This window comes from Cetorhinus maximus, chromosome 3 (genome assembly GCF_964194155.1).
Source record: "Cetorhinus maximus chromosome 3, sCetMax3.hap1.1, whole genome shotgun sequence".
In the NCBI taxonomy this organism is placed as follows: domain Eukaryota; kingdom Metazoa; phylum Chordata; class Chondrichthyes; order Lamniformes; family Cetorhinidae; genus Cetorhinus; species Cetorhinus maximus.
The window spans coordinates 1,995,617-2,023,220 of record NC_135881.1 but is presented as its reverse complement, the minus strand read 5'-3'; the positions used below and the strand labels follow the sequence as shown (position 1 = coordinate 2,023,220).

Genomic DNA, 27,604 nt, shown 5'->3' with positions numbered 1-27,604 from the left:
CCCCACTCTCTCCCTGTAGCCCAGTATCAATCCCCAAACTAATCCCACTGCCCCACTCTTTCCCCATAGCCCTGTATCTTCCTCTGTTTCATATTATTTTTTCTTTGAAGATCAATGAGCTCTGCCTCAAATGTTCTCTGGCATTCTGTGTATTTCCCATCTCTGTCTTTTTTTAGCCACCATGTTTAATTGATGGATCCTCATAACTGACTCCCCAACCAGAGGACATCATCTTTCCCTCATTCACAGGAACATGTAATTCACAGGAATGGCCGGACCAGGGGAATACCCGGACCAGGGGAACACCCGGACCAGGGGAACACCTGGACCAGGGGGACACCCGGACCAGGGAGACACCCGGACCAGGGGAACACCCGGACCAGGGGAACACCCAGACCAGGGGGACACCCGGACCAGGGGAATACCTGGACCAGGGGAATACCCGGACCAGGGAAACACCTGGTTTAGGGGAAACACCCGGTTCAGGGAAACACCCGGTTTACCTCTTATCAGTGGTTATAACGATATTGCAGTTATTGACTAACCGCAGTGACCAAACTCTGTTGATGAGCCTAAAACCGACCCAGACACGAGGAGAGGTAAATCCCCAGTGGTACAGAGCTTTGGGAACCATAGGCCCCAAATCACCTCTGCTACACTGGCCATATGTCCCTTTTCAGCTAATCACAGGGCAGAACACTGCACCCGCCGGGTGGGCACGGGTCTGGAGCGAGCGTCAGTAAAATGACTGACGATGACAACGGGCGAGCATCCCGATGTCATCGCGCACTCGCACCATATTGCAGTCGGTGGGTGGGCGTGTGCAGGAGCTGACAGCACACTCCCCAGCTCTTAAACGGCCTCTTAAGCCCCTTAAGGAACTAACTCAGTTAAATTTTTCACTCCTTGTCCTGGTTGGCGGGCGGGCGAAATGGCCAAGCGGCCTCTGCATTTCCAGCGAAACCTCACCCCCGGGCGGGATGAGGTTCCAACCAGTGATTGAAGTGATTTGCCCCTCATATTTCACACGTCCCTCCTGGTGTGACAGGGTCACATGAGGGGACGTGTTTCCATTATTTTAAAATTGTTTATTTATATTGATGAACGTTTTTGGGTCCCTGAGGCCGCCCCTGTGCCTCAGGGCGGTTTTACTGCGTGTGCCCGCGCGCACACACTACACCAGCGCTCGCTCTCCTTCCACCCCCACCCCGGCCGCACCGAGCGCTGACCGCTGCTGACCGTTAACTGGCCGCCCAGGGTGAAGTCCAAGTCGGGGCCCGATTGCAGGCAGTGGGTCAGCTACATAACCGCTCCCGGCTTCACCCACTGACCCGCCCAACAGGGGCACAATTCTGCCCGTAGACCGGGTCCCAAAATATTATCTATTGAATGAAATGTGTCTAATTTATGTTTGAGTAAATTAGTACCAACTACCTCCACTTTCCTACAGTGTTATCTAACTCAGAGTCACTGCTGTAAACCACAGTCACACTGCCGTAAAGCGTTACCCACCACAGTCACGCTGCCGTAAAGCGTTACCCACCACAGTCACACTGCCGTAAAGCGTTATCCACCACGGTCACGCTGCCGTAAAGCGTTATCCGCCACTGTCACACTGCCGTAAAGCGTTATCCACCACTGTGACGCTGCCGTAAAGCGTTATCCACCACGGTCACGCCGCCGTAAAGCGTTATCCACCACTGTCATGCCGCCGTAAAGCGTTATCCACCACTGTCACGCTGCCGTAAAGCGTTATCCACCACTGTCACGCTGCCGTAAAGCATTATCCACCACAGTCACACTGCCGTAAAGCGTTATCCACCACTGTCACACTGCCGTAAAGCGTTATCCACCGCAGTCATGCTGCCGTAAAGCGTTATCCACCGCAGTCACACTGCTGTAAAGCATTATCCACCACGGTCACACTGCCGTAAAGTGTTATCCACCATAGTCACACTGCCGTAAAGCGTTACCCACCACAGTCACGCTGCCGTAAAGCGTTACCCACCACAGTCACACTGCTGTAAAGCGTTATCCACCACTGTCACGCTGCCATAAAGCATTACCCACCACAGTCACACCGCCGTAAAGCGTTATCCACCACAGTCACACCGCCGTAAAGCGTTATCCACCGCAGTCACACCGCCGTAAAGCGTTATCCACCACTGTCACACTGCCGTAAAGCGTTATCCACCACAGTCACACCGCCGTAAAGCGTTATCCACCACTGTCACACTGCCGTAAAGCGTTATCCACCACTGTCACACCGCCGTAAAGCGTTATCCACCACTGTCACACTGCCGTAAAGCGTTATCCACCACTGTCACACCGCCGTAAAGCGTTATCCACCGCAGTCACACCGCCGTAAAGCGTTATCCACCACAGTCACACTGCCGTAAAGTAGACTGTGCCATTCCTCCTGCTGTGAAGAGGTAACCATAGCAGCAGGAACCCTGTGTTAGAATCCAGTTAGGATGTGGTTACTCTACAATGTCCACATCCTTGGAGTGAATGAGTGATGTGCCTAATCTAACTTCAGCCCTTTCTCTCTCTCTCTGTGTCTGTAGCAATGTGTTCACCACCGTGTTCTCATGGTGGGACCTGCATGCGTTCCAACACGTGTCTGTGTTCCCAGGGCTGGACTGGAGTTGGCTGTCAGACAGGTGAGTGTGACAAAGTTTGTGAAACCGTGACTTTCAATCTTAGGGCCTCCTCCCAGCCCCACACTCACAAACTTTAGCTGATGGATTTAGCCCATTGTTTCATAAATACCCTCATCCCCCTCACCCAGATCATCCGAGCTCCAGGCTCTTACTGGGTAGCCAAGGTAATAATGACCAGGTAATCTGCTTTACTCATGTTGGTTGATATTTTAAATAGTGCCGTGGGATTGCTTGAGGGGGCACATTGGACCCCTGTTAAATATCTCACCAGAAAGACGATATCTCTATTAGTGCCTAAGATCATAAGAAATAGGTGCAAGATCAGGACATTTCGGCCCATTGAGGATGCTCTGCCATTCATGACTGATCTGATTGTGGCCTTAACTCCACTTTCCCGACTGCCCCCCATACACCTCAACTCTCTTGTCGATCAAAACTCTGTCTAACTCAGACTTGAATATATTCAGTGACCCAGCCTCCACTGCTCTCTGGGGAAGAGAATTCCAAAGACTATCGACCCTCTGGGAGTAGAAATTCCTCCTCATCTCCGTCTTAAACGGGATACTCCTTATTGAAACTGTGCTCCCTCGTTCTAGAGTCCCCCCACGAGAGGAAACATCCTCTCGGTATCGACCCTGTCACGCTTTCCCTCAGAATCTTATACGTTCAATAAGATCACCTCTCATTCTTCTAAACTCCAACGAATATAGACCCTACCTGCTCAACCTCTCCTCAATAGACAATCCCGTCATCTCAGGAATCAGCCCCAATGAATCCCTGAACTGCCCCCAATGCAAGTGTCTCCCTCCTTAAGTGAGAAGAGAAAAGCTGCACAGGGTGCTGTAAGTGTGGTCGAACCGATGCTCGATTTACCGTCTATATTAATTGGGTGAAGGGACTGGCTGTATTGTAGCCAAATTTGCCAATGATACGAAGATAGGTAGGAAAGCAAGTTGTGAGGAGGATACAAGGAGTCTGCAAAGGGACACAGATAGGTTCACTGAGTGGGAAAAAATCTGGCAGATGGAATAAAAAGCGAAGTTGTCCACTCTGGCAGGAAGAGGAATAAAGCAGAGTTTTATTTAAATGGAGTGAGACTGCAGAATGCTGCAGTGCAGAGGGATCTGGGTGTCTTAGTGCATGAATCACAAAACGTTAGCATGCAGGTACAGCGTGTAATTAGGAAAGCAAACGGAGTGTCACAGATTCACAGTTATAGTGCAGAAGGAGTCTATTCGGCCCATCGTGTCTGCACCGGGTTCTCCAGATGAGCATCATGACTTAGTGCCAGTCTCCTGCTTCTTCCCTGTTGGGCTTTATTGCAAGGAGAACGAAGCAAGGTTCACTCTGCTGATACCTGGGACGGGGATCAGTTCCCTACTTTTATACTTAATGTACGAATTACGCGTGTTTGAATTAGGAGCAGGGTCACTGTTTAAAAATAAGGGGTCGCTCATTTAAGACAGAGATGAGGAGAAATCTGTTCTCTCAGAGGGTTGAGAGTCTTTGGAACTCTCTTCCTCAAAAGGCGGTGGAAGCAGAGTCTTTGAATATTTTTAAGGCAGAGCTGGATAGATTCTTGATAAACAAGGGGGTGAAAGGTTATCGGGGTTAGGCAGGCGTTGGGTTTACATTCAGATCAGCCATGGTCTGATTGAATGGTGGAGCAGGCTTGAGGGGCTGAATGGCCTAGTCCTGCTCCTAATTCATATGTTCGCATGAGTAGGCCATTCGGCCCCTCTAGCCTGCTCTGTCAATCAATAAGGTCATAGCTGATCTGATTGTTGCATCAACTTCACATTCTGCCTACCCCCCCAATAACCTTTAACTTCCTTGTTAGTCAAGAATCTTATCTACCTCTGCCTCAAAGATATTCATTGATCCAGCTTCCCCCGCTCACTGGGGAAGAGAGTTCCAAAGGCTCACAACCCTCGGTGAGAAAAATGTTCTCCTCATCTCCGTCTTTAAGGGGAGACCCTTATTCTTAAACTGTGCCCCCTAGTTCCAGTCTCCCCGCCAAGGGGGAAACGCCCTCTCAGTATCCACCCTGTCAAGTCCCCTCAGGATCTTCTATTTTTCAGTAAGATCACCTCTCATTCTTCTAAACTCTGATGGACACAGGCCCAGCCTGTCCAACCTTTCCTTATAAGATAACTCTCCCCATCCCAGGTGTCAGTCAAGTGAACCTTCATCCTCCTTCCAATAAAGACCGACAGTCCATTTGCTTTCCTAATTACCCGCTGTACCTGCATGCTAACTTTTTGTGATTCATGTACTAGGACATCCAGATCCCTCTGCACTGCAGCATTCTGCAGCTTTGCGCCATTTATCACAGAATCACACAGTGCAGGAGAGGCCCTTCGGCCCATCGAGTCTGTACCGACACGTGAGAAACACCTGACCTACCTACCTAATCCCATTTACCAGCACTTGGCCCATAGCCTTGAGTGTTATGACGTGCCAAGTGCTCATCCAGGTACTTTTTAAAGGATGTGAGGCAACCCACCTCCACCACCCTCCCAGGCAGCGCATTCCAGACCGTCACCACCCTCTGGGTAAAAAAGTTTTTCCTCACATCCCCCCTAAACCTCCTGCCCCTCACCTTGAACTTATGTCCCCTTGTGACTGACCCTTAAACTAAGGGGAACAGTTACTCCCTATCCACCCTGACCATGCCCCTCATAATCTTGTACACCTCAATCAGGTCGCCCCTCAGTCTTCTCTGCTCCAACGAAAACAACCCAAGTCTATCTAACCTCTCTTCATAACTTAAATGTTTCATCCCAGGCAACATCCTGGTGAATCTCCTCTGCACCCCCTCCAGTGCAATCACATCCTTCCTATAATGTGGCGACCAGAACTGCACACAGTACTCCAGCTGTGGCCTCACCAAGGTTCTATACAACTCCAACATGACCTCCCTACTTTTGTAATCTATGGCTCAATTATTAAAGGCAAGTGTCCCAAATGCCTTTTCCACCACCCGACTAACATGCCCCTCTGCCTTCAGAGATCTATGGACACACATGCCAAGGTCCCTTTGTTCCTCAGAACTTCCTAGTGTCCTGCCGTTCATTGAATACTTCCTTGTCAAATTACTCCTTCCAAAGTGTATCACCTCACACTTTTCAGGGTTAAATTCCATCTGCCACTTATCTGCCCATTTGACCATCCCATCTATATCTTCCTGTAGCCCAAGATGCTCCAGCTCACTGTTAACCACCCAGCCAATCTTTGTGTTACCCGCAAACTTACTAATCCTACCCCCCACATAGTCATCTATGTCGTTAATATAAATGACAAATAATAGGGGACCCAGAACAGATCCCTGTGGTACGCCACTGGACACTGGCTTCCAGTCTCTAAAGCATCCTTCTGTCATCACCCTCTGTCTCCTACAACTAAGCCAATTTTGAATCCACCTTATCAAATTACCCTGTAACCAATGTGCATTTGCCTTCTTTAGAAGTCTCCCATGTGGGACCTTGTCAAAGGCTTTGCTGAAATCCATATAAACTACATCAACTGCACTACCCTCATCTACACACCTGGTCACCTCCTGAAAAATTTAAATAATATTCTGCTATGTTCTTCTGCTAAAGTGGACAACCTCACTTTTTACTCCATCTGCCAGATTTTTTCCCACTCATTTAACCTATCTGTATCCCTTTGCAAACTCTTTGTATCCTCCTCACAACTTGCTTTCTTACCTAGCTTCGTATCATTAGCAAATTTGGCTTCAATACAGTCAGTCCCTTCAGCCAAGTCATTAATATAGACCATAAATCATTGAGGCCCCAGCACTGATCCCTGTGGCGCTCCATTATTTGCAGTTTGCCAACCAGAAAATTACCCATTTATCCCAACTCCCTGTTTCCTGTTAGTTAGCCAATCCTCTATCCATGCTAATATATCATCCCCAACACCTTGAGCTCTTGTCTTGTGCAGTAACCTTTTATGTGGTATCTTATTGAAAAATTTAGAAATCCAATTCCACCACATTCACAGGTTGCCTTTTATCCATCTTGTTTGTGATATCCCCAAAAAAGTACAATAAATTTGTCAAACACGAGTTCCCTTTCACTAAACCATGTTGACTCTGCCAGATTGTGTATGATTTTCTAAATGTCCTGCTACTACCTCCTTAATATTGGATTCTAGCTTTTTCCCAATGACATATTTTAGGCTAGCTGGCCTATAGTTTCTGGCTTTTGATCTCCCCTCTTTCTTGAACAGAGGTGTTATATTTGTGGTTTTCCAATTCTCTGGAATCTTTCCAGAATCGAGGGAATTTTGGAAGATTACAACCAATGCATCCACTATCTCTTCAGCCACTTCTTTTAAAACCCTAGGATGCAGGCCATCAGTTACAGGAGCTTGGCAGCCTTTGGCCCCATGAGTTTTCCCAATAACTCTCCTCTGGTGATCATGTTTTAAGCTCTCCCTCTCTTTTGCCTCTTGATTGTGCACCCTCCTCAAAGAGTCTCTCATACTCAATGGAACATATATTTCACAGAACCACACCATTACAGAATTGTTACAGCAACAGAAGGAGGCCATTCGGCCCATCATGCCTGCACCGGCCCTCCGAATCTCCTGCCTTCTCTCCGTAACCCTGCACACTCTTCCTTTTCAGATTATGGTCTAATTCCCTTTCAAACGCTTCGATTGATCCTGCCTCTCAGGCAGCGCATTCCAGATCCTAACCACTCACTGTATGAAAAAGTTTTTTTCTCATACCATTACTGCTTCTTTTACTAATTACTTTACATCTGCGCCCCCTGGTTCTCAACCCTTTCATGCTTTAGGGAACAGTTTCTCCCTATCTACTCTGTCCCAGACCCCACATGATTTTGAACACCTCTATCAAATCACCTCTCAGCCTTCTCTTCTCCAAGGAGAACAGTCCCAACTTCTCCAATCTATCTTCATAACTGAAGCTCTCCATCACTGGAACCATTCTCGTGAATCTTTTCTGTACTCTCTCTAATGCCTTCACATCCTTCCTAAAATGCAATACTCCAGCTGAGGTTAAACTAGTGTTCTATACAATTTCAATATAACCTCCTTGCTCTTGTACTCTCTGCCCCTATTAATAAAGCCCAGGATACTGTATCAAAAACAGAAAATGCTGGAAAATCTCAGCAGGTCTAGCAGCACCTGTGGAGAGAGAAAAACAGAGTTAGCGTTTCAAGTCTATATGAAGAAGGGTCATATGGACTCGAAACGTTAACTCTGTTTTTCTCTCTCCACAGATGCTGTCAGACCTGCTGAGATTTTCCAGCATTTTCTGTTTTTGCTTCAGATTTCCAGCATCCACATTTTGCTTTTATCCTAGGATACTGTGTGTTTTATTAATAGCGCTCTCCACCTGTCCTGCCACCTTCAATGATCTATGTGCATATACCCCAAGGTCCCTCTCCTCCTGCACCCCCTTGAGAGTTGTATCCTTTGCTTTATGTTGTCTCTCCATGTTCTTCATACCAAAATGATCGCTTTACGTTTCTCCACGTTGAACTTCATCTGTCACCTGTCCCCCCATTTCACCAACGTGTCTATTCCTTTCTAAATGTTACACTATCCTCCTCACAGATTGCAATGCTTCCCAGTTTTCCATCATCTTCAAATTCGAAATTGTTCCCTGGACACCAATGCCTAGGTCATTAATATATATATCGGGAATAGGAAGGGTCCCAACACTGACTCCTGGGGAACTCCACTACACACCTTCATCCAGCCGTGAAACATCCATTAGCCACTACTCGCTCCTTCTGAATAGACCATTCAGCCCCTCAGGTCTGCCCCGCCATTCAATAAGGTCATGACTGACTTTCGACCTCAGCTCCACCTTTGCACTTGATCACTGTGTACATCAGTTCCAGTGCTCAAATATGAACCAATTCAGGCTCACAAGACGAGGAGGCCAGCAACTTGGCAATGTGCAGCCTTAACAATCCAGGTAAAGAGAGGTCAGCTTCTGACCCTGTTGCCCTTGGCTCCCATGTTGGTCAGGAAGAGGTTAGTGCATTGAAAACTCACGTTACATTACCAGCCCCAAAAGCATGGTCTAATCAGAGCACTATATCGAACTGTTTAAATGATTGAACTGAATTAAATTGGCTGTACAACTTAACATTCTGTCTGCATTTTTGGGTCAGGGCTTTATCAATGAGATGTCAGGATTTGTTATTAATCCCTGGATTTTCTCTTTATTTCTTCACTCGGAAGCTCTGTGTGACTTGCCCTGTGCAAACAGAGGGAGATGTATTGCGCCCAATACCTGTCAGTGTCCTTCTGACTACACAGGACAGCAGTGCCTCACAGGTATGTGACACACACAAGTATTTTTAAAATTCTTTATTCACTCACGGGGTGTGGGGTTCGCTGGCTGGGCCAGCATTTATTGCCCATTCCTAATTGCCCTTGAGAAGGTGGTGGTGAGCTGCCTTCTTGAACCGCTGCAGTCCATGTGGTGTAGGTACACCCACCGTGCTGTTAGGGAGGGAGTTCCAGGATTTTGACCCAGCGACAGTGAAGGAACGGTGATATATTTCCAAGTCAGGATGGCGAGTGACTTGGAGGGGAACTTCCTGGTGGTGGTGTTCCCATCTATCTGCTGCCCTCATCCTTCTAGATGGTAGTGGTCATGGGTTTGGAAGGTGCAGTCAAAAGAGCCTTTGGTGAGTTGCTACAGTGCATCTTGTAGATGGTACACACTGCTGCCACTGTGCATTAGTAATGGAGATTGTGAATGTTTCTGGATATGGTGCCAATCAAGTGGGCTGCTTTGTCCTGGATGGTGTGCAGTTTCTTGAATGTTGTTGGAGCTGCACTCATCCAGGCAAGTCACACTCCTGACTTGTGCCTTGTAGATGGTGGAAAGGCTTTGGAGAGTCAGGAGGTGAGTTACTCTCCACACAATTACCAGCCTCTGACCTGCTCTTGTAGCCACAGAATTTATATGGCTAGTCCAGTTCAGTTTATGGTCAGTGGTAACCCCTAGGATGTTGATAATGGGGGATTCAGCAATGGTAATGCCATTGGATGTCAAGGAGCGATGGTTGGATTCTCTCTTTTTGGAGATCGCCATTCCCTGGCACTTGTGTGGTGCGAATGTTACTTGCCACTTGTCAGCCCAAGTCTGGATATTGCCCAGGTCTTGCTGCATTTGGACATGGACTGCTTCAGCATCTGAGGAGTCATGAATGGTGCTGAACATTGTGCAATCATCAGCGAACATCCCCACATCTGACCTTATGATGGAAGGAAGGTCATTGATGAAGCAGCTGAAGATGGTTGGGCTGAGGACACTACCCTGAGAAACTCCTGTAGTGATGTCCTGGAGCTGAGATGATTGACCTCCAACCACAACAATCATCTTCCTTTGTGCTAGGTATGGCTCCAACAAGCAGAGAGTTTTCCCCCTGGTACCCATTGACTCCAGTTTTGCTAGAGCTCCTTGATGCTACACTCGGTCAAACACTGACTTGATGTCCAGGGCAGTCACTCTCACCTCACCTCGGGAGTTCAGCTCTTTTGACCATGTTTGAACCAAGGTTGTAATGAGGTCAGGAGCTGAGTGGACCTGGCGGAACCCAAACTGGATGTCAGTGAGCAGGTTATTGCTAAGTAAGTGCCGCTTGATAGCACTGTTGATGAACCCTTCCATTACTTTACTGATGAACAAGAGTAGACTGAGGGGGTGGTAATTGGCCAGGTTGGATTTGTCCTGCTTTTTGTGTACAGGACACACCTGGGCAATTTTCCACATAGCCGGGTAGATGCCAGTGTTGTAGCTGTACTGGAACAGCTTGGCTAGGGACGCGGCAAGTTCTGGAGCACAAGTCTTCAGTACTATTGCTGGAATATTGTCAGGGCCCATAGCCTTTGCAGTATCCAGTGTCTTCAGCTGTTTCTTGATATTAGTCGGAATGAATTGAATTGGCTGAAGACTAGCACCTGTGATGCTGGGGACCTCCGGAGGAGGCCGAGATGGATCATCCACTCGGCACTTCTGGCTGAAGATTGTAGCAAATGCTTCAGCCTTATCTTTTGCACTGATGTGCTGGGTTCCTCCATCATTGAGGATGGGGATATTTGTGGAGCCTCCTCCTCCAGTGAGTTGTTTACTTATCCACCACCATTCACGACTGGATGTGGCAGGACTGCAGAGCTTAGATCTGATCCATTGGTTGTGGAATCGCTTAGCTCCGTCTATCACTTGCTGCTTATGCTGTCTGGCATGCAAGTAGTCCTGTGTTGTAGCTTCACCAGGTTGACAGTTCATTTTGAGGTATGCCTGGTGCTGATCCTGGCACAACTTCCTGCACTCTTCATTGAACCAGTGTTGATCCCCTGGCTTGATGGTAATGGTAGAGTGGGGGATATGCCGGGCCATGAGGTTACAGATTGTGTTCGAGAACAATTCTGCTGCTGCTGATGGCCCACAGTGCCTCATGGATGCCCAGTCTTGAGTTGCTAAATCTGCTCGAAATCTATCCCATTTAGCACAGTGATAGTGCCACACAACACGATGGAGGGTATCCTCAATGTGAAGGTGGGACTTCATCTCCACAATGACTGTGCGGTGGTCACTCCTACTGATACTGTCATGGACAGATACATCTGCAGCAGGCAGGTTGGTGAGGATGAGGTCAGGTGTGTTTTTCCCTTTTGTTGGTTCCCTCACCACCTGCTGCAGACCCAGTCTAGCAGCTATGTCCTTTAGGACTCGGCCAGCTCAGTCAGTAGTGGTGCTACCGAGCCACTCTTGGTGATGGACATTGAAGTCCCCCACCCAGAGTACATTCTGTGCCCTTGCCACACTCAGTGCTTCCTCCAAGTGGATTCATCAGCTGAGGGAGGGCGGTATGTGGTAATCAGCAGGAGGTTTCCTTACCCATGTTTGACCTGATGCCATGAGACTTCATGGGGTCTGGAGTCAATGTTGAGGACTCCCAGGGCAACTCCCTCCTGACTGTATACCACTGTGCTGCCACCTCTGCTGGGTCTGTCCTGCCGGTGGGACAGGACATACCCAGGGATGGTGATGGTGGTGTCTGGGACATTATCTGTAAGGTATGATTCCGTGAGGATGACTATGTCAGGCTGTTGCTTGTCTAGTCTGTGAGACAGCTCTCCCAATTCTGGCACAAGCCCCCAGATGTTAGTAAGGAGGACTTTGCAGGGTCAACAGGGCTGAGTTTGCTGTTGTTGTTTCCAGTGCCTAGGTCGATGTGGATGATAATATATCATACCTTCACAAGTGTGCAGTGATACATCCTGGTAGGAAGAATGAGGAGAGGCAATATGAACTAAAAGATACAGTATGAAAAGAGTTGCAGGAACAGAGAGACCTGGGGATGTATGTACACAAATCATTGAATCTGTAAAGATGGTTGAGATGACTGTTTAAAAAGCCGTGTGCATCCTTGGCTCTTTAAATGCACATACAAATACAAATGAAAGGAAAATCATGTTTAACCGATTTATTGGAGTTTTTTGAAGGAGTAACATGCACAGTGGATAAAGGGGAGCCTGTAGATGTGCTGTACTTGGATTTCCAGAAGGCATTTGCTAAGATGCTACATCAAAGATTATTATGGAAAATAGAAGTGCATGGTGTAGAGAGTAACATATTAGCATGGATAGGAGATTGGCTGGCAGGCAGAAAACAGAGAGTATACATAAATGGGTCTATATCTGATTGACAGAGTGGAGTCCCACAGGGGTCTGTGCTGGGGCCTCAGCTTTTTACAATTTACATTAATGACTTAGATGAGGGGAGTGAAGACATGGGAGCTAAATTTGCAGAATTCACAAAGATAGGTAGGAAAGTATGTTAAGTGGACATGAGGAGGTTGCAGATGGATATAGATGGGTTGAGTGAGTGGGCAAAGATCTGGCAAATGGAGTTTAAGGTGGGAAAATGTGAAGTTGTTCACTTTGGCAGGAAGGATAAAAAAGCAGAGTATCACTTAAATGGAGAACGGCTGCATAATCCTGAGGTGCAGAGGGACCTGGGTGTTCTAGTGCACGAGTCACAAAAAGTTAGTATGCAGGTACAGCAAGTAATTAAGAAGGCTAATGGAATGTTATCCTTTATTACGAGAGGGATTGGACATAAAAGTAAGGATGTTGTGCTTCAGTTATACCGGCATTGGTGAGACTGCACCTCGAATACTGTGTGCAGTTTTGGTCTCCTTATTTAAGGAAGGATGTAAATGCATTGGAGGCGGTTCAGAGGAGGTTTACTAGATTGATACCTGGAATGAGTGGGTTGTCTTATGAGGAAAGGTTGGACAGACTGGGCTTGTTTCCACTGGAGTTTAGAAGAGTGAGGGGTGATTTGATTGAAGTTTACAAGATCCTGAATGGCCTTGACAAGGTGGACGTGGAAAGGATGTTTCCTCTTGTGGGTGAGTCCAGTACTAGGGGGGCACTGTTTAAAAATTAAGGGTCACCCTTTTAGGACAGAGATGAGGAGAATGCTTTTCTCTCAGAAGATTGTGAGACTTTGGAACTCTCTGCCTTAGAAGGTGATGGAGACAGGGTCATTGTATATTTTTAAGGCAGAGGTAGATAGATTCTTGTTAGGCAAGGGAATTAAAGGCTATCGGGGTTAGATGGGAATGTGGAAATCAGAACTCAAGATGATCAGCCATGATCTTATTGAATGGCAGAGCAGGTTTGAGGGGCCGAATGGTCTACTCCTGCTCCTATTTCTTATGTTGTTATGTTTTAAGTGTGGAGTGAAAAAGCACGGAAGTTATGCTAAACTTTAAGAAATCACTCATTAGGCAGCCACTGGAATATTTCACTTTCGGAAAGATGTTGGGTACAGAGATTGACTAGAATAGTTCCAGGTCTGAAGGGTTTAGTTTACAGAAGAAAGTGGAGAAGCTGGGATTGTTCCCCTGCGAGGAGAGAAGATTAGGGGTGATTTAATAGGGGTGTTCAAAATCATGAAAGGTTTGAATAGAGTAAATATGGAGAAACTGTTTCCAATGATAAAAGAAAGGCTTGCATTTCTATAGAACCATTCATGACTAATGAACATCTTAAAGGGCTTCACAGCCAATTAAGAACCTTTGCAGCGTCACCGTCAGTTCCTCAAAAAGAGGATGATGTCTGCCAGGCTTCACGATCTGTGTCACTCAGCAGACCAATCCCAGAGCAACTGCTCTATAGGTAGAGAGGGCAGAGTTGCCCTATGGAATGGTGGGGGTGGGGGGTTCTAAAGCCAGGGTCCTGTTCTCTCTCCTGCTTTCATTGCTTCCCCATAGCAGAGTTTACAGTCATGTTTCTGACTGTGCATCGACGTGTTGAATGAGGCACCGCCACATGGCACGATTAGCAGCGAGTTTCTCCCACACACCAATGCCAATTTGCCTCCTTTTCACTGAGGCCTTCAGAGTGCCCTTAAAACATCTCCCCTGTCCTCCTCGAGAATGGGTGCCATCCTCACGTTGTGAAAAGAGGATCTGCTTCGGAAGCTGATGATTTGACCCATGGATGCAGCGTCCAGGCCAGTGGAGCATGGTCACGTGGATGGAGGGATTGGCGTGGGTCAGGACAGTGGAGTTTCTTTATCACCTTTCTTCCCACTTGACTTTGAGTATCCTGTGGAGACACTGCTGGGGGAAAGCCTCCCGCTCCCGGCAATGTCTTTGGTAGGTGACCCAGATTACACTGCCATATGGTAGATGCTCACCATAGCAGCATTGTAGACTAAAACCTTTGACCCTTATGGAGATCCCTGGTGTCAGAGAAACAGTTGTGTAATATTTCGAAGGCTGCACTGTCACAGCTGATTCTGTGTTGGATCTCTGCTTTGAGGGAGGTAGCTGCCAGGCTATGTGAAGTGTTGAGAGGAGGGCTGGTGGAGGATTTTAGTCTTGCTAATATTGAGTGAGACATCAATCCTTTCGTATGCGGACTTGAAGGTGCTGAGGCTGGTCTGAATGTCGCTTGCAGTGTGGGCCACAACTGCACAGTCGTCAGCATATTGTAAGTCATGGGTATGCTGGAGGGCCACTTGAGTCTTGGTCCTCAGCATGTTGAGGTTGAAAAGCTCCCCATTGAGTTGAAACCCAATCATGACCCCTTGTGTAAGTTGATCATGAATGAGTTCCATGACAAGGCTGAGACAGATAGTGCAGAGAGTTGGTGCAATCGCACAGCCTTGCTCGATGTCCATCCGAATGCAAAGGGGCTCGGTCTCTAATCCATTGTAAAGGATGATTGCTGCCAAACCATCATGCAAGAGTGGCAGGATATTGTCAAATTGTGCTGGAGATCCAAGTCTCTGGATGACTTTCCAAATGGCTTCGCAGCTGAAGACATGAAAAGCCTTTGCCAGATCAGTAGAAGCCACGCCGAGCTCTTTGTGTTGTCCCGGACACTTTCATTGAGTGAGAAAGATCGTATTTGTGGGTCTCCAATAGTATGTCTTCACTGACAGGCCTCTATAGTTCTCACAGACTGGTTTATCACCCTTCATGCAAAGGGAAACCATGCTGGCATTGTGGAAATTGGGAAATAGTACCTCTTTTCCCCAGGGTTTTGTAAAAAAAAGTCAGAGGGTTTAAGCAAAAGTTCATGACCAGCAGCTTGATAGACCTCTGCAGGCATGTTGTCCTTTAGATTCCTAAATGCTAATGGCGTAAAGGGATATGGGGAAAAAGACATTGAAGTGGATGATCAGCCATGATCATATTGAAAGGCAGAACATGCTCGATGGGCTGAATGGCCTACTCCTGTTCCTATGTTCCTATACTGCTGACTCCCGATTGAGGAGGGTCCGGTAGTGTTCCTTCCAACAACCTTGGATAGCAACATCGTCTTTGTGAGGAGTGTTGCTGTCTTCAGCTCAGAGTGGGGAGGAGCTGTTTGTTTTTGGTCCATAGATGGACCTGGTGGCCTGGCAAACGCTGTACATATTGTGCAGAGCCGCTAAGTGCGAGGTTTCATTGGCGTTCTCTACCCAACACATATTCTTGATGACACCTATCATTCTCTGAGCTTCAGATTTGAGTAGTAAGAACTTTTCCCACTTCTGCTCTGGTGTAGGGTGACTTTGACATGTAATGAAGGTTTGGATTTATCGTCAAGAATTTTGCATATTTATCATTCTCGTCAAACCAGTCTAGCTGCCGCCGACATTCAGACCCGATGATCTGGGTGCATGTCTCTTGGATCACAGATTTGATCTTGTCCCAAAATCCTGGCATCATTGGAGCCTGTAAATATAAAAACAAGTTACATGTGGAATGGTTCCCTGGTTTTTGATTGGTTCTCTGGTTTTTGATTGGTTCTCTGGTTTTTGATTGGCTCTCTGGTTTTTGATTGGTTCTCTGGTTTTTGATTGGCTCTCTGGTTTTTGATTGGCTCTCTGGTTTTTGATTGGTTCTCTGGTTTTTGATTGGCTCTCTGGTTTTTGATTGGCTCTCTGGTTTTTGATTAGTTCTCTGGTTTTTGATTGGTTCTCTGGTTTTTGATTGGCTCTGGTTTTGATTGGTTCTCTGGTTTTTGATTGGCTCTGGTTTTGATTGGCTCTCTGGTTTTTGATTGGCTCTCTGGTTTTGAATGACTCTCTGGTTTTTGATTGGTTCTCTGGTTTTTGATTGGTTCTCTGGTTTTTGAATGACTCTCTGGTTTTTGATTGGTTCTCTGGTTTTTGAATGGTTCTCTGGTTTTGAATGACTCTCTGGTTTTTGATTGGTTCTCTGGTTTTTGATTGGTTCTCTGGTTTTTGATTAGTTCTCTGGTTTTTGATTGGCTCTCTGGTTTTTGATTAGTTCTCTGGTTTTTGATTGGCTCTCTGGTTTTTGATTGGTTCTCTGGTTTTTGATTGGCTCTCTGGTTTTTGATTAGTTCTCTGGTTTTTGATTGGTTCTCTGGTTTTTGAATGGTTCCCTGGTTTTGATTGGCTCTCTGGTTTTTGATTGGCTCTCTGGTTTTGAATGACTCTCTGGTTTTTGATTGGTTCTCTGGTTTTGAATGACTCTTTGGTTTTTGATTGGTTCTCTGGTTTTTGATTGGTTCTCTGGTTTTTGATTGGTTCTCTGGTTTTGAATGACTCTCTGGTTTTGAATGACTCTCTGGTTTTTGATTGGTTCTCTGGTTTTTGAATGGTTCTCTGGTTTTGAATGACTCTCTGGTTTTTGATTGGTTCTCTGGTTTTTGATTAGTTCTCTGGTTTTTGATTGGCTCTCTGGCTTTTGATTAGTTCTCTGGTTTTTGATTGGCTCTCTGGTTTTTGATTAGTTCTCTGGTTTTTGATTGGCTCTCTGGTTTTTGATTAGTTCTCTGGTTTTTGATTGGTTCTCTGGTTTTTGAATGGTTCCCTGGTTTTGATTGGCTCTCTGGTTTTTGATTGGCTCTCTGGTTTTTGATTGGTTCTCTAGTTTTTGATTGGCTCTCTGGTTTTTGATTGGTTCTCTGGTTCTTATATCCAGTAGACTGGATGTTAAATCTTCTCTTTGGTGTTTGGGTGCCAGCCCAGTGCTCATGGTGGAGTGGACAAGTCCGGTCCCTGTCCAGCAGTTGCTTGGCACCCCGAATGGCATGGGTGATGTGCACACCCTTCCTACCTCAAGCTTGGACTGTGATGTAGTCCAGTGCATGGACTGGGAATATTTCCACATTGTCTTGTATTCATCTTTCTGACAGAAGTGCGTGTTTGTGTTGGGGAGCCCATGTTCAGTGCAATTGCTGAGGAGGGGGGTTACTATTGACATTTGATTCACCCTCTCCTTTCCCGATGCTGCCATTCCAGATGGCGTAATTGTGTCCAATCCTGGCATTGAAATCTCCCAGCTGAAACAATCTGTGTTATTTTGTGACGGCTGTGACAGCAGAGATTCCAGACCTGTGTGACAGAGCTCTTTGGCTTCATTAGTGGAATCAAATGTGGGAGCATAAACACTGATATTTGTAGCCCATTTGTGACTAAGCTGAAGGCGTAGGATCATGAGCTATTCGTTAATGGCAATTGGAAGCTCTGTAACTATATCTGCAACTCAGTTCTTGATAGCAAACCCAACCCTGTGGATACGACCATCCTCCTGTGCCCTCCCTTTCCAGAAAAAAGTGTATTCCCCTCCTTCCTCTCTCAGTTGGCCTTCCGCAGATTATTGGGTTTCACTGAGAACTGCAACATCGATGCCATACCTCCAGAAACAATGGCGTTTCTTTTTTCAGGGCATTCACTGTTTTGACTGACCGTAAGGTTGCACACCTTCCAGGTACAGGTATTCACGTGTTTGTTGCTTGTTTAACCAATTTATTGGAGTTCTTTGAAGGAGTCACATGTGCTGTGGATAAAGGGGAACCAGTGGATGTGCTATACTTGGATTTCCAGAAGGCATTTGATAAGGTGCCACATCCAAGGTTATTGTAGAAAATAAAAGCTCATGGTGTAGGGGGTAACACATTGGCATGGATAGAAGATTGGCTGGCTAACAAGAAACAGAGAGTAGGCATAAATGGGTCTTTTTTTCTGGTTGGCAGGATGTAACGAGTGGCGCACCACAGGGATCAGTGCTGGGGCCTCAACTTTTTACAATTTATATAAATGGCTTGGATGAAGGGACCAAGGGTATGGTTGCTAAGTCTGCTGATGACACACAGATAGATAGGAAAGTAAGTTGTGAAGAGGACATAAGATATGTTAAGTGAGTGGACAAAGATCTGGCAAAATGCCCATTTTGGCAGGATGAATAAAAAAGAAGCGCATTCACTAAATGGTGAGAGATTGCAGAGCTCTGAGATGCAGAGGGATCTGGGTGTCCTAGTGCATAAATCGCGAAAGGTTAGTATGCAGGTCCAACAAGTGATTAGGAAAGCTAATAGAGTGTTATTGTTTATTGTGAGGGGAAATGAATATAAAAGTAGGGAGGTTAAGCTTCAGTTGTACAGGATGTTGGTGAGACCACGCCTGGAGTGCTGTGTACAGTGCTGGTCTCCTTATTGAAGGAAGGATGTACATGCGTTGGAAGCAATTCAGAGACGTGTTATGACCACAGCTGGTGTTAATTGCTGCACAAACCAAATCCCAGAGGGAAACTTGGCTTACGATCCATAACCTTTTTTTTTTGTATTCTGAAAATGAGAAGAAAACATACTGATCTCAGCAGCAAGAAATCCAGTTTCACTTTTAATTTTTAAAGTCCCAAAAGTTTTATTAGCAAAATAAAAGAAAACTTAAGCACACAAGATTGCAGTTACACAATTAAACCTAGTCTTACAAAACATTCCCCCAAAAGACTCCTTACTTGGTCAGACCCACAAGTAAACACCTTCCAGGCAACACTCCCTTATAGATGTTTAACTATAAAACATCCAGTAATATTACCCTAGGCAAACTGCTGCAGCTTTAATAAAGGCATACTACACAACCTCTTAAATCCTCTTCCAATCTACTGTGGAAATCTAAGACTTCAGAACAAGACTACTTTTTGCAGCCCAAGACTTTTTTGACTTGACTGGATGGCTGATTCAAACTGCATCTTCTCCCACCCTGGAGCTGTTTCCAGGAGATTTTCCTCACACAGCCAAAGCCCACAGCCAAACACTACCCCCGAGCTCTCCTCGGTCACTCTAAAATACCTTTTTCCCACTTTCATCTCAGATTCCATTGTTCTCACACCTCCTTGAAACTCAAATTCTTCCAAATATAAAATCTTTAATGTTTCTATTTTGTCTCTGCTTTCGGGCCAAGAAAATGTAACATACCCTCTTCTGTTCACCTACGGAACTCCTGTAAAATGCAAACATGTTTCTCATCACCTCTGACTTTCCTTTGACATTCAAACGCTCAACTTATCTAAAAATGCAAATGTTAGGTCCAACCTATTCACTTGTACCTCAACTTCCCCCCCCCCATAATATCTTACTACAATTGCACAAATCTAACACCCCTATCCTTCCATTATCTATCTCTAGTAACCTTTCCCCAGCTTAACTACATCACTTACACACACACACACACACACATATATATATATATATACACGCGCACCCTTCTTCACAGAATAGCACAATATCCCTCCCAAATATTTTAAAAATAACGTTCTCACAGAAAGTTTACTAAACTAAATACCAGATATGGGTGGTTTGTCTTATGAAGATTATGAGGAAAGGTTGGACAGGTTAGGCTTGTGTCCACTGGAGCTCAGGAGAGTAAGAGGTGGCTTGATTGAAACATTAAAGATCCTGAGGGGTCTGGACAGGGTGGATGTGGAGAGGATGTTTCCTCTTGTGGGAGAATCTAGAACTAGGGGTCACTGTTTAAAAATAAGGGGTCACCCATTTAAGACAGAGGTGAGGAGAATTTTTTTCTCTCAGAGGGTTGAGAGTCTTTGGAACTCTCTTCCTCAAAAGGTGGTGGAAGCAGAATCTTTGGATATTTTTAAGGCTGAGCGAGATAGATTATTGATTAACAAGGGGGTGAAAGGTTATCGGGGGTGGGCAGGAATGTGGGGCTGAGGTTACATTCAGATCAGCCATGATCTTATTGAATGGGGGAGCAGGCTCGAGGGGCCGAGTGGCCCACTCCTTGCTCCTAACTTGTATGTTCGTGTGTTGTGTTTTCGACTGTAAGGATGAGTGATCCCACCACGTATGCTTATCCGTTCGGGGAAGTTTGGGATAACCTATATTTGGGACACCTTTTCTAGCCCCTTTCTGAAGTTAGGTAAGCAGAGTGGAGCCTGACCAAGAATACTGCTGTCAGGGAGCTGCTCCTTCCCAAGTCCAGGAGCCCAGAGGCGATCAGGCATCCACTGCTGAATGGAGAATTCCAGGTTCACTGCCCTGTTTCCGATGTCACTCATCCATCACCGTAAGGATAGCAGAGGCCTACACATGCCATCTTTTAACGTGAGGAAGATGGTGCACAGTTGACAACTACACATTATTAATGGGTTCGCAATTTTTACCCAATGGCACGGGGGCAAGCCAGGACAACTGGAGAGCGTCATATCCCACTGCAGCCTTCATCTAACTTCACAGCTATTGATGATATGGGGTAGACCATTTAGGACTGAGATGAGGAGAAATTTCTTCACCCAGAGAGTGGTGAGCCTGTGGAATTCGTTACCACAGAAAGTAGTTGAGGCCAAAACATTGTATGTTTTCAGGAAGGAGTTAGATATAGCTCTTGGGGTGAAAGGGATCAAAGGGTATTGGGAGAAAGCGGGAACAGGCTATTGAGTTGGATGATCAGCCATGATCATAATGAATGGCGGAGCAGGCTCGAAGGGCCGAATGGCCTACTCCCGCTCCTAGTTTCTATGTTTCTAAGTGCCTATGTGGCTCATTCATCTGTCTGTCCTACCGTTGAGGATTTGAAGTGTGTGTTTTAATTGAGGTTCGTCCCTCCAGATGCACCCAGACCCTCGTAGCGGGCTCACCTCATGCAGCTTTTAGCTGGGAGAGACAGCAAGCCCATCTCCCTGGGATTCGAGGGCCAGGGCTGATGGGACGGGACTACACAGCACAGCCCGAGTCCAAAGTGTAGCCACTGTCGCAATGTAGGAAAGGGTGGCAGCTGATTTGCACTCAACAAGCTCCCACAACCTGATAATGACCAGGTCATCTGCCTCAGTGATGTTGATTGTGGGATAGAAAATGGTGTAGGACATTGGGCAGAACTCATCTTTTCTCCTTCAAAACAGTGCCATGGAATCCCTTATGTCCACCCGAGAGAGTAGATAAGGCCTCAGTTAAATATGACCATAAGACGTAGGAGCAGAAGTAGGCCATTCGGCCCATCAAAATGTTTCATCCAATATACAGGACCTGTGACAGTGCAGCACTCACTCAACCCTTGTTCCTGGAGAGGGACTGGAAGCCATGACCTTTTGAGTCTGAGGCAAGAATATCACCAACTGAGCCACAGCATCAGGTGACGAACAGTTCAGTAACTGAAGGATACAGATTTCAGGTAATTGGCAAAAAAACCTAGGGGGAGATGAAGAGAAGATTTTACTTTGTGGGTTGTGAGGCTATTTGGAGAATACAAGGATAGGAGAGGAAATTAGTGAAGGACTGACCATCGTTCAATCGATGACATTGAATCGAGGCAAACTGACAATAAGATTGGAGCCAGGAGCTGAGAGGAGCCGAGCAATTCTCATTTTCCCCAGAGCTCCAGATCCCTCATCTTTGAACCTCGTTCTCCAATAACATTGACATCAGCAATTACCCAATATCTAACCAGTAATAATGTGATGTTGCTCTGCCGTACTCTGTATTGAACAGTAATAACGTGGAGCACTCTGTCAGACTGTATTGAACAGTAATAACGTGGAGTACTCTGTCACACTGTAGTGAACAGTAATAACGTGGAGCACTCTGTCACACTGTATTGAACAGTAATAACGTGGAGTACTCTGTCACACTGTAGTGAACAGTAATAATGTGGAGTACTCTGACACACTGTAGTGAACAGTAATAATGTGGAGTACTCTGACACACTGTAGTGAACAGTAATAACGTGGAGCACTCTGTCACACTGTAGTGAACAGTAATAATGTGGAGTACTCTGATACACTGTAGTGAACAGTAATAACGTGGAGCACTCTGTCACACTGTAGTGAACAGTAATAACGTGGAGTACTCTGACACACTGTAGTGAACAGTAATAACGTGGAGTACTCTGTCACACTGTAGTGAACAGTAATAACGTGGAGTACTCTGACACACTGTAGTGAACAGTAATAACGTGGAGTACTCTGACACACTGTAGTGAACAGTAATAACGTGGAGTACTCTGACATACTGTAGTGAACAGTAATAATGTGGAGCACTCTGTCACACTGCAGTGAACAGTAATAATGTGGAGTACTCTGACAGACTGTAGTGAACAGTAATAACGTGGAGCACTCTGTCACGCTGTAGTGAACAGTAATAACATGGAGTACTCTGTCACGCTGTAGTGAACAGTAATAATGTGGAGTACTCTGACACACTGTAGTGAACAGTAATAACGTGGAGCACTCTGTCACGCTGTAGTGAACAGTAATAACATGGAGTACTCTGTCACGCTGTAGTGAACAGTAATAATGTGGAGTACTCTGACACACTGTAGTGAACAGTAATAATGTGGAGCACTCTGTCATGCTGTAGTGAATAATAATAACATGGGGCACTCTGTCACACTGTAGTGAACAGTAGTAACGTAGAGTACTCTGTCACACTCTAGTGAAAAGTAATAATGTGATGTTATTCTGTCACGCTCCCTATCTCAGCAGTAATCATGTGGTGTTGCTCTGTTACAGCTACGTGCACTCCACCCTGTCTAAACCAAGGAAAGTGCATCGATGTGAACAAGTGCTTCTGCCCCAGAGGCTGGCTGGGAGCTCGCTGCCAAGTCGGTAAATAATCAATAAAATAATAATGTTCCAGAAATACTCTGGCACACTCTGCTGGCGGAGCAGGTAGAGTCTGCTTCTCTGGTTTTGTGATTTGTGAGGTGTAGATGAGTTGTGAGCCTCCAAGAGACAGAGAGAAAGAGACTGACAGAGAGAGGGAGAGACACAGAAAGAGACAGTGAGAGAAACACATAGAGAGAGAGGGAGAGACACAGAGAGAGACAGTGAGAGAAAGACAGAGAGAGAGAGGGAGACACAGAAAGAGACAGTGAGAGAAAGACAGAGAGAGAGAGGGAGACACAGAAAGAGACAGTGAGAGAAAGACAGAGAGAGAGACACAGAGAGAGACAGTGAGAGAAACACATAGAGAGAGAGGGAGACACAGAGAGAGACGGTAAGAGAAAGACAGAGAGAGAGACACAGAGAGAGACAGTGAGAGAAACACATAGAGAGAGAGGGAGACACAGAAAGAGACAGTGAGAGAAAGACAGAGAGAGAGACACAGAGAGAGACAGTGAGAGAAACACATAGAGAGAGAGGGAGACACAGAAAGAGACAGTGAGAGAAAGACAGAGAGAGAGAGGGAGACACAGAAAGAGACAGTGAGAGAAAGACAGAGAGAGAGAGGGAGACACAGAAAGAGACAGTGAGAGAAAGACAGAGAGAGAGACACAGAGAGAGACAGTGAGAGAAAGACATAGAGAGAGAGGGAGACACAGAAAGAGACAGTGAGAGAAAGACAGAAAGAGAGACACAGAAAGAGACAGTGAGAGAAACACATAGAGAGAGAGGGAGACACAGAAAGAGACAGTGAGAGAAAGACAGAGAGAGAGAGGAAGACACAGAAAGAGACAGTGAGAGAAAGACAGAGAGAGTGAACCAGGTGAGATGGAGAGATAGAGAGAGGAAAGAGGAGACTCATGTTTTGAAATGAGAGTTATATGGGGAAGACATAATGGAAGATACACAGGATAGAGTGATATGCTGGAGAGGAAAAGTTGCAAAGAAAGGGAGGGAGATTGTTATGATCTGGAATGTGTTGCCTGAAAGGGCGGTGGAAGCAGATTCAATGATAAATTTCAAAAGGGATTTGGATAAATAGTTGAACAGGAAAATTAGTGGGGAAAGTTAAGGGGCGTGGGCAGTGGTATTGGATAGCTCTATCACAGAGCAGGCACAGGCATGATCGGCTGAGTGATGTCTCATCCTGCGATTCTACAGACGGAGAGTGGGACATGAGGAGGAAGGGAAAGAGAGGGATGGACAGATCGAGATACTGAGAAAGAAAGGGTCAGGAAGAGATAGATGGAAACATATTTCAGGCCTTCAGGAAGTTCCATTGTGCTTTACAGACCGTGATGTATTTTTGAAGAGTAGTCACTGTTGTAGTGTAGGAGATGGAGCAGCCAATTTGCACACAGCAAGATCCCACCAACAGAAAATGAATGGAGGACCATTAATCTGTTTTAGTGATGTTGGTTGAAGGATAAATATTGATTAGGACTTCAAAATAGTGTCTGAGGAAACTAGTCTTACCACCTAGGAGCTCAAACCAGAACTTGGCTTAATGTCTCATCTGAAAGATGTATCTCTGACAGCACTCTTCAGTACTGAGGGTCCAACAGTGCAGTACTCCCCCAGTGCTGCCCCTCTGACAGTGAGTTCCTCCCTCAGGACTGACCCTGTGACAGTGCAGCACTCCCTCAGTACTGACCCTCCGACAGTGCAGCACTCCTTCAGCACTGACCCTCTGACAGTGCAGCTCTCCCTCAGTGCTGACCCACCGACAGTGCAGCACTCCCTCAGTACTGATCCTCCGACAGTGCAGCACTCCCTCAGTACTGACCCTCCGACAGTGCAGCACTCCCTCAGTACTGACCCTCTGACAGTGCAGCACTCCCTCAGTACTGACCCTCCGACAGTGCAGCGCTCCTTCAGTGCTGACCCTCTGACAGTGCAGCGCTCCCTCAGTACTGACCCTCTGACAGTGCAGCACTCCCTCAGTACTGACCCTCCGACAGTGCAGCACTCCCTCAGTACTGACCCTCTCACAGTGCAGCACTCCCTCAGTACTGACCCTCCGACAGTGCAGCACTCCCTCATGTTATAATACTGCTGGTGGTATTTGCCAGGCTGACCAAATCCACAAGGGAAAATTGGCCACGCTATCACAACAGTTTTGCAATTTATATTTAATACGAGAAGGTTTGTGCACTGAATTCACAAGTAATGAGTCCACCAACACCTTTAGAGATTTAAAAAATTAAATTAAAACATTTATTAAGAAAAGAATTAAAACACATATGCAAGATTACAGTGACACTGTTACTTAACATTATAATAAATCCCAAAATTCCTAATTAACCCGACTCCCAGCTACACACCTTCTTTAAGGCAACAATCCAAAATAGATTTTAAATGTAGATAGGCAATCCGGCAAGGTTACCACAGCACCCGCTCGGCAATGCAATTCCAAAGACTTTTTAACACAACTTTGGTGACTGGAACAGCACTGCAAAGTGGCAAGAGGCATTTTCCCCAAGTCTTTTTCACACGGTGTATCTTTTAGATCCTACACGACCACCCCTGATACAACCTTCCATCCTTCTTTAAATATATTTATTCTTCATTAATCTCTAAATCCCATTGTTCCCATATGTCTTTGAAATTTACTTTTCCCATAATATAAAAATCTTTCATGTTGTCAATATGGCTTTTTCCTTTTAGGAAAAATAAACATAATAACCTTGCCCTGTGTATCCTGTCCATTGTAAAACTTTATCATGTTCCTTTGAAAACCAAAGCCCTCTCCACTTACCTTAAAATGCAAATTTCATCCACACCCTATCTGCTGAGAGTTTTACCCTAGCCTACTCCATGAGCATTTCAAATATTCTTTGTGCACCTAATTCTTTTAATAAGTTCAACCTTGCAGTCTCTCCATCTCTAATTCAATTAAATCAGTCACTCACAGAGCCACTTAGGCACACAAACATAAGCTTACTTTACAATACCCCACAATAACGTTATGAAAAATATGGTAGTTTTGTGACACTCAGTACTGACCGTCCGACAGTGCAGAGCTCCCCCAAGACCGACCCACCGACAGAGCAGCACCACGTCTGTACTTACCCTCTGACAGTGCAGAGCTCCCTCAGTACTGACCCTCGGACAGTGAAGTGTTCCTCCTAGACTGAACCACTGACAGAGCAACACTCCTTCAGCGCTGGTGCTCTGACAGTGCAGCAGTCCCTCAGTACTGACCCTCTGACAGTGCAGCACTCTCTCAGTACAGACCCTCTGACAGTGCGGCGCTCCCTCACTACTGACCCTCCAACAGTGCAGCGCTCCCTCAGTACTGACCCTCTGACAGTGCGGCACTCCCTCAGTACTGACCCTCCAACAGTGCAGCGCTCCCTCAGTACTGACCCTCCAACAGTGCAGCGCTCCCTCAGTACTGACCCTCTGACAGTGCGGCACTCCCTCAGTACTGACCCTCCAACAGTGCAGCGCTCCCTCAGTACTGACCCTCCAACAGTGCAGCGCTCCCTCAGTACTGACCCTTTGACAGTGCAGCACTCCCACAGTACTGACCCTCTGACAGTGCAGCACTCCCTCAGTACTGACCCTCTGACAGATTATCACAGGGATTAGTAAACATAATTTTGTGCTGGATTCATTACCATGTGTTTTTCTACAGAGCCGATTGCCTGTAATCCAAAATGTAAAAATGGAGGCACCTGTGTTGGATACAATAAATGCAAATGTCGCAATCATTTTACAGGAAGGAACTGCCAAACAGGTGAGAAACCCCACAATCCCATACAGCACCCCTCCTATTGTTTAAAATTCTTTCATGGGCTGTGGGTGTCTCTGCCAAGACCAACATTTGTTGCCCATCCCTAATTGCCCTTGAACTGAGTGGCTTGCTGGGCCATTTCAGGGGGCAGTTAAGAGTCAACCACATTGCTGTGGGTCTGGAGTCACATGTAGGCCAGACCAGGTAAGGACGGTAGATTTCCTTCCCTAAAGGACATTAGTGAACCAGATGGGTTTTTACGACAATCGATGACAGTTTCATGGTTTCCATAACCGAGACTAAGACCCAGATTTTCGTCACGATGGAGAGTCTCTTGAAGTGGCAAAAATGGTGGGAGTGGCCAACAATTGTAAGTTTACCCCCGAACACAGCATTTCCCATATTCGTGGAGGTGGGAATAGGGTGGGGCGTGTTTCGCTAAGGCGTGGTTTACAGAGGCAGCTGGCCACTTATATCATCAGCGGCCTCCACTCAAGTGGGATTTTGATAGGTCAGGAGTGTAAAACCCAAAATGTGTCGATTCAACCAGGTAAGAGCAGGTCTGAACTTTGTGGATTTGTTTGGATAGCCAGGGGTACCCCTTTGGATTTGGTCCTAGGACACCTTTGGTGGAGGTTAGTTGCCTTTGAGGAGAGGTCAAGTGCCCTTTGGGGTAAGTGAGGTGCTCTTTGGAATTGTTAAAAGTAGGCATAAATGTGCATTAAAAAGTGCACAAACTTATTACTGTCAATCTCATTAAAACT

At 46.1% G+C, this 27,604-nt stretch overlaps 1 protein-coding gene across 1 annotated transcript in view; it reads left to right on the top strand.

The window, feature by feature from the left end:
• The window catches only part of LOC144672465 (uncharacterized), an 80,670-nt gene that overhangs the window by 46,146 nt on the left and 6,920 nt on the right, over window positions 1-27,604 (top strand). Inside the window, exons 15-18 of the mRNA XM_078534312.1 lie at window positions 2,568-2,663; window positions 8,892-8,987; window positions 22,949-23,044; window positions 26,742-26,843. Coding sequence (XP_078390438.1) covers window positions 2,568-2,663; window positions 8,892-8,987; window positions 22,949-23,044; window positions 26,742-26,843 — 390 coding nt within the window. The remainder of the gene's footprint in view (window positions 1-2,567; window positions 2,664-8,891; window positions 8,988-22,948; window positions 23,045-26,741; window positions 26,844-27,604) is intronic.